Below are 8488 nucleotides of genomic sequence, written 5' to 3'. Positions count from 1 at the left end.
AAGTAACTTTTTAATAGATAATTTTTTGCCCTTGATGTTTGTTTATCTGGGTTTACACCAATTTCTTAAGAACTTTCAATCTAAAATAATTGTACGTTCCTTCTTTGTAGTTATCACCTACAGCAAAATGACAGCGTGGGACGACATGATTGTCTTTAAAAAAAATGGTATTAAACATTATTAAACATCTTTTTATCGTTATTGGATCACCCTCAGTAACGAGGTATACCAGTAACACCGCGCACCTCTGTTAAGAGCATTAGGCATCGCATTATGACACTAGTCCTGGGAATGTTGTTGCCCATGGTTCATTAATGGCAAATGACCGGACCACGGAACCTAAAACTATATATATATATATATATATATATATATATATATATATATATATATATATATATATATATATATATATATATATATCTGTGTGTGTGTGTGTGTCTTCAGAAAGTTATAACTGTAGCTGTTGAAAATATTTTTTTTCCACAATACTTTATTACATATTACATTAACGGTACTCGTCTTTCTAAGACATACAGTCATCCATTATCAACAGTTATATAATGATGGATTGAAACAATGACTATATTTAGAGTTTGTTACGTGGAAGAATAAAGGCTCGAGACTAGTTTCAGCTCTGGGCAAACGATTCTATTATACACTTAACCTCTACTCAAGGAGCATTTCCCCCGGAAGAAAATGGGATCCTAAGAGGGGGAGAACCTATTTGGAAGAAAAATGGATACATTGGCACTCTATTCTTAATTACTGAGCTACTTCAATTTTGAAATCAGTTTCGTTGTCATGGGACACTAATTCTGATTTAATAACAAGGAGTCAAATTTAAACCAGCAGAATAAGCACTTATTTCCAATATTGTAATTGTAATTTCCGTTTGATATGGTCATCGATAGCTTAAAGTCATGACAAAAACGATGAATGGCTCGAGCAAATCGTTAGCAGATGTAAATTTGTCTCGGATCCTAACAGAGGCATTGCTAACAGTGCCAAAATATGGTATCTTAATCTACGACAGCTTCCGGGAGATCTTTTGAAAGAAGTGCTGATGTCCATTTGTTGGTCTTGAGAGAATGAAGCAGGTCGATATTTTTTTGAATATTTTCTTCCAATGTCGGACTGGGTGCTGTCGAATTGCTTTCGTGTCGCCTGACATGTTTGTTCATGTGGTCACTTCTGGTAAATCGCCGCTCGCATAAGGGGCAGACGAAGTTCTTCTCACCTGTGTGCGTACGCTTATGGCGGGAAAGTTCGTCTGATCTGGCAAACTTTCTCGTGCAGTCTTCCCAGTCGCAGGCAAATGGCTTCTCACCTGAGGGACAAAAAAAGATTGGACTATAACAGCTTAAATGTTCTTTCAGATAGAAGAGAATATTTTATTTTGCTGATGTTCCCATTTATGTCGGAGTGTTAAGGAAGAAGAAGATAGAGAAGGCGAAGGGATAGAAAATAAAACAAAAGCTTTACAGATTGTCATGTCTTATCGTCATCCTTGGGTATAATTCGAAGAAAGAATGGCACATAGTTATAGCCTCAACCTATCAAGCAAAGCGAAGCAAAATATCGTTTGGGCTGACCATAGATTTTATTGGGCATCTAGACGACACAAAACCATGGGACCATTCATAGCATTCCTATGATTTCTTCTTTCTTTTTTCTATTTCTAATGAACGGCTATCACTTTTGATGGAGGATGGACACTATCAGCACAAACTTGATGCCATGCTACTCTATGTTAAATCTAGTCGAATTATTTAAAGTGATCTTTGAAAAAACGAATTTTAAAGATGAACTGTGTTTTGTAACAATGGCCGTGTGTGATGTCTGATTTATGGACGTATTAGGCTATAATTGTCACGAAGATGTATTGCATTCGAATAGATATCACAGGTTGCCATCATCATGACGAGATATTTCATTCGAATAGATATCACGACGACAGGCTGCCATCGTCATGACGAGATATTTCATTTCAATATATATCGCCACGACAGACTAACATCATCATGACGAGATATTTCATTCGAATAGATATCAGGACGACGTCTGTTATGTCAACAAGACGAGTTCGCAATTTGTTGAGATCGTTATGTGGCTATGATGACAAATATGTGAGTGCGCAGGAACTTTTCAGGACGGGGAAGGGGGCAGAGGTTAAAATCAGAGGGATATATTTATATACAGCACAGACGCCTATGACAATAAATTCGTATATCTGTGTTGTCTAACTGATATTATGCCACGGTAAAACAAGTACGTAAATTCGTCATGTCGACAAAATAATATCAATAAATTGTAATCGGTAACTCGCCCAGTTAACGTAAAAGACTTCGTCTTCATCACTTATGCAAGAAAAATATCGCGTCATGTCGAAAGCAGCTTACTTCCATATGGATCAGCATTTATGTGTTAGACTGAAAAGACTTCCCCAGGATACGGCTATAACTTGTAGATTGTGTTGCCAGGATGCACATATAACTTGTAGATTATGTTGCCAAGATACCGCTCTAACTGGTGGATTATGCTGCCAGGATACTGCTGTAACTGGTAGGTTGCGTTGCCAGGATACAGCTTTAACTGGTTGATTATTTTGACATGTTTGTAAAAGGTGTTTTCTAACAAGAGTTTCTAAATTTAGTAAATGTGACTATTTGGATAAAGTATCGGCATCATTTGTACCAAACTTGAAAGGCCCTATCATAGAATTGACATCGAAATAATAAGACATGACATCACTTGTACCTAGCTTGAAATGACCAGGCATACACTTGCCATCGAAATAATCAAACATGACATCATTTTTACCAAGTTTGAAAAGCCCTAGCATAGAACTGACATCGAAATAATAAGACATGACATCACTTGTACCAAGCTTGAAATGACCAGGCATACACTTGCCATCAAAATAATCAAACATGACATCATTTTTACCAAGTTTGAAAAGCCCTAGCATAGAAGTGACATCGAAATAATCAGACGTACACATATTCTGTATTAACAAAATGAGAAAAGCATCGCATTATATCGAGAAAAAATCCTCTTAATCGTACTTTCTTGTTACCAAAGACTTATAAAAATGGTACTAACAGTTGTCTCGCTTGGCGCTCAGCATTAAGAGGTTAGTGTTAGAATTGGTCGGCCTGGTGTCAGGATAATGTGACTGGATGAGATATCATGCTACATGTCTGCGGCATGATGCCCCAGTGCTAGACATCACTATAAACTGCCACACTGCAGACATCTTAGCGATATGACTGAAACACTGTTAAAGCTACGTTAAAAATCCAAATCACACACACACACACACACACACACACACACTTTCTTGTGAGGTTAAAAAGTTGGAAACTATATAACAAGTCAAAAACAATTATTTTCTATGAATTCTCAACATCTCTGAGCAAAATGCCGTTTCATGCCGTAAATTTTTATTGTACGCGTAGGTGGATGCTATACCTATATTTTGTCATTTTACAGTAAATACCAGACACAATCGTTATGTTTTTAAAAATCGTAAACTTTATATTATGTCTATATTTGGTGTGTGTAAGGATACAAATTTCTGTCAATCAATGAGGAACACATTAACTTGGGGCCAGAGAACAATTAAATTTATGGGGACAGGTGCTTGTTAAATCGCTATACTGCAATGATCTCTAATGTTTGTGTCGGTAGAGGAGATCATTCTTAATTAAGCCTTCGTTTACTTAACCGTTAGACTGTTATCGAAACTGTCAGATTTGAAATTTTCCATATCTGTTGTTTTGGAATTCTATAAGTCATTCTGACCGCAATTTTGACGACCAGTTATAAAAGGCGGTACATATATTGAATCCTGATTGATAAAGCTAAATGGGGGGGGGGGGGGTCCCACACGAAAATATCTTGGGGTTTAATTGCCCTGATCGAAAGAATTTGGAAGAAATTCTCTCGTAAAACATTGGTCAAAGGGACCGGATGCCTGGAAAGTCAACGGACACGATTTTGGCGGTAGAAGCGAACAAAGCTTGAAAACACAAGGTATTTGCGTCAATTTCATGTAGTTCGTTGATACCAATATAATAATTTGCTTGAATTTAATTGTTTATATTTGCATGAATTTATTCGTTTAAATTCGTAGATCAATATTCTTGATATGCGTATAACTGGTGAGTTCAGATATCTAAATTCCAACAATGATCTTTTTTATATAGTTGACGAATTGTTTGAATATGTCATTTGTATAGGAATTGGGTATTCTAAGATTTCATGCATTACTTTAGTTCACAGGAGTTACGGGAATCCGTTTGAATTCACCGATCTTAGATCATCTCATGTATGCAATATACTTGTATGTGTTTATTCGCTGAAAATAACGTAGTTCATACATGTAATGAATTTCATTCATTGATTTGTGTAATTGAGACGAGAACGGAACTGTTATGTCTCGTGCAATGTTAATGGGAATCAGTAAAGAAATAGCCATTATGAAGTACATTAATTTTGTGAAACTAGGTTTGTTTATGGTCTGCCAAGTTTAGCTTGACTAGATAGCCTTTGGTATCTGTTTGAATTCCGGTAGAATGATATCTGACATAACGAGAAGGGGAGTAATGATCTATTCCCAGTAGGACAACTGACAGATGATTTCGTCGCTTCTCTGTTTATTTTGTAAGGGGTAATAGCTCCACGGTTGTATCCACTGACTTATCCACGTACCTACTTATCCAAGTATCTACGTACTTACGTATCCTTCTACCCACACAAAGTTTGAGGGCCGAAAAGAGGCGAGACAGTAGGGAGGTCGGAAAAGGGAAAAAGCAAAGGGACCTAGAGGAACCACCACAGTGAAGTTGGAATGGACTGGAATAAGCAGGTTATGAAGTTGTACAAGGCAATGCCTTTGATCGTTCACTCAGATATATGATGAACTAATTTTATCATTTAAAACAGACCGGCTATTTATATAAATATATTTGTGTTTGAAATTCGGTGAAAGATTTATTGAAGAAAAAAAGTGTATCTTCCTAATGTAATGTAGTGTCCCAGTTGTTTATGTAACTGATTAAATTCTTTTGTTTTTCCATGTACTGTTCTAATTATCTGATCAGATCTATATTTATTCCATCTATAATTTCACACTTCATTTTAATATTTATTCGATCCGGACAACAATACCGAGGGCCATCACCCTCTAGATAACGATAGCCAAATAAAGCGGACACCTTGTAAAAAGGTACAACCTCATGATACCATACCACCAGTAGCAACCGCTACAGTGTGTGTGTGTGTGTGTGTGTGTGTGTGTGTGTAAAAAATTTTCAGCCGCATCGCCACGATGTCTGCCGTGTGACAGTTTATAGGGATGTCTAGCACTGGGTCATCATGCCGCAGACACGTAGCACCATGTCCCACCCAGTCACATTATCCTGTCACCAGGCCAACCAGTCCTAGGACTATCTTCTTAATGCTGAGCGCCAAGCAAGGCAACTGTTAGTACCATTTTTATCCTTCTTTGGTATAACTCGGCCGAAGGTTCGAACCCGCGACCTCCCGCATCCAAGGCAGACACTCTAACCACTGTTTATATGACGTAAAGATGTTGATAAGTTACCGTCAGGAATATCACCAAGTCTTCAGGTCATTTAAACTTATAGATAGAGGATGACATGTTGACATATAATAAACCGACATATTTACATGTTATGATCCTGATTCAAACTCCTTTATTTTAAGCTGTCTTTATGGGTGGAATAATGCTGAAAAAAATCCAGTCGGCTTCAAAAGATCCAGGTAGAGAAATGTGTATTAAAGCATGTTTGTGTGTATTAACGAACATCGAAAATCAAATTTTCTCTATTTTAATATACTTAGCTACGCCGAGGCAGCGTGACCTGGGAGTTGTTGTTACAGGGTTTAGCGCCATTTTTCAGCACAAGATAGGATATACATAGCGATCAGTATCAATGGTGGAGGAAGAAACCTGAAAACCCACGGAAAGAACCGCCGACCCACGAGAAACTACTGGCAAGCTTTCTCGTGTACCCACATTGGCCGAGCCCGAGACTCGAACCCACACAGAGATGAGACGGCAGTGATCCGTAACGGTGAGCGCTTTAGACTACTTGGCCACTCAGGGCTCCTGGCCTGGGAGAAGATGAAGAAAGTCTATGTTAGAAAATGTCAGTTCCTTCCGAAACCTATGCATAAAGCGCCAATTATTTATTATTATTATTATTTGTGTATGTGTGTGTGTGTGTGGGGGGGCCTGCTATAGAAATTGACAACCATTTTCGGGTCTTTAAATTACGGTGGTTTAATTATACAACATTTAACAATTAACAAAACTGATAGGCGTGTTTGTAATAGACAGATGGTGATGTCATTCAGTCTGATGACTTCTTTAATTCAATGCGAATACCTTTTGACACAGATGTGAGTCTCGTCAGGAATTAAATACAGGTGTGCATATTAATTAGAACAGTATGGTTCCGAGATAGTCGTGTTGCCGAAAGTACTTATGTTGAACAATCGAGTGAGGGGGTATGCTGTAGGTTTCGGTTTTGGAACCCCTAACCCTACCCATTCCAGACAAGTTTTGATACCTCATTAGATAAAGTACGGACAAACACTTTGATTATGAATACCCATAATAGCTGGCATCTTTCAAGATCAGCACGAAGCTGACAGGAATATAGAAAAATAATAATAATAATAATAATACCACCATAGGTGTCACATCTCTTTTATCTCAACTCTTTCATTCTTGGCTTCAATTTACCCTGTAAATAGTGATTCTACTATTAATTTTTACCACTGACGCTGAAAAAGGCAAAGAAAAAATAAACGCATCCAGAATTTAAATTGCAAAATAAAATCCCTTTTCAGATAGTCTAGACTGTCTGTACAGCCATGTTTTTACTTACATAGTGAGTACCCGACACCTCACTGTGGTAACTGCTAATCACTAGCTACGATGTCGTTGCCTCAACTTGATTTGTTATGGTTGAGGCTACGAACTGATCCCATATCATGTAATGGCGCAAACAAAATCATCACTAAAGTCAGAAAAACAGTGTAGAAATCTACTACATAAGTATACTCATGCTGTGAAAGAAGTTTGGCTTATTCTGAATTTATTAAACCCTTACACGATAAAATAACTTGGCATGGTTACACTAACTTCACCGTGTTCGCCATGACAGATAACGCGAGACTCTCGCCGTGACCCCTTTTCTACGTAAGGCTTGCCAGACCATATTTGGATTTTCTACGCTATCTTATTATCAATCAAGTGACGAATAATCGCTTCTTGGTGGAATTTAAAAGTTGCCGATAAACCGTATTTACTTTTAATGCGAAGAATTTCTGACTCAAACCGCGCCAAATTTTTACTACGATTTGTTTACGTTTCCAAATAAGGCATCAATGTCCTTATATGGCACACAAACAAACGAGGCTGAGAACGGAAGTAATCATTATTTGAACTAGTATGGCGGACGATTTTAACGAAAATCTCGGATAAAACAGGTAAACGAGATTTTACAACTATTTCTACAATGGTTTTCGATATTTCCGGTATTAAATAAGTGGACTACTCAATTTATTGGATTATATTCAAGGAATATGTTCAAATTGTTATTATTGGGCTAAAAGAGCGCCGGATGTGAATCACACCCGGCTTGCTCCATTGACATGTATATACTCATGTTAGTACCCTGTCCACGAGGTAGGAGTAAGGGTACTAATATTAGTACTAGCTAATCACATGACCATATTTTAAACTGATATTTTTATTTTGGTTTCAAATATATTTTTAATAGGTTGTTACAATACTTTTTCACTGGTTTATTTTAGAACTTTAAAAAGTAATGAATGATCATAAATTTATGTAAAATGAAAGGTCAGATGGTAAAGAATACACGTACTATGCCAAATCGCTGCTGTAAATTTACATCTAAATAGAATCGGTTTTAACGTTATGTGAGTCTATATCAGTCTACATGCGGTACTAAGAACGCGCGCAGCATGCGCTAGCTATAGCCTAATACTGACCAATAAAACAAACGCATGCCATGCACCTTCTAATTACCGAAAATTATTGTCTTATCGCTGAAATCCAAGGAAACCCCAAGTACTATATACTACATACTAAAATTAGCGTTTAGGAAAACTACGCGATTTTGAAAACTAGGCATACATACCAGCGCGGCTCGTATAGATGACAATCAGATCAATGACCGGGGTGTATCGGAATAATGGTAAAAAGGTCATTGACCTTCCAGGAAAGAGTGTGTTACCGTTGAGGTATAAAACAATATTTACTACTTGCTAGGTACGAGTGTGGATCTTGTTATTCAAGTTGTCATGCGCAAATTAATTGGTGGGCAGACACCTATGACTTAATTATCAACACTTCTATTTTACTTCTTGAATTTAATGTAAAAGTTGGAAAGTATATCGTTGTATTTTTCACCATTTGTATATGGCC

At 37.3% G+C, this 8488-nt stretch overlaps 1 protein-coding gene across 2 annotated transcripts in view; it reads right to left on the bottom strand.

Moving 5' to 3' along the window:
• Window positions 1–473: 473 nt before the first annotated feature.
• The window catches only part of LOC149806903 (uncharacterized), a 32167-nt gene continuing 24152 nt past the window's right edge, over window positions 474–8488 (bottom strand). For both annotated transcript variants that reach the window (XM_089959391.1, XM_089959401.1), the window contains exon 4: window positions 474–1330. In XM_089959391.1, the coding sequence (XP_089815517.1) occupies window positions 1023–1330 (308 nt within the window). In that variant the 3' untranslated portion in view covers window positions 474–1022. The remainder of the gene's footprint in view (window positions 1331–8488) is intronic.

The sequence above is a fragment of the Sinohyriopsis cumingii genome, chromosome 1 (assembly GCF_028554795.1).
Source record: "Sinohyriopsis cumingii isolate HCF-2022 chromosome 1, ASM2855479v2, whole genome shotgun sequence".
In the NCBI taxonomy this organism is placed as follows: Eukaryota; Metazoa; Mollusca; class Bivalvia; order Unionida; family Unionidae; genus Sinohyriopsis; species Sinohyriopsis cumingii.
Note: the sequence above shows the minus strand (reverse complement) of the source record. Positions and strands in the feature narration are given on the sequence as shown.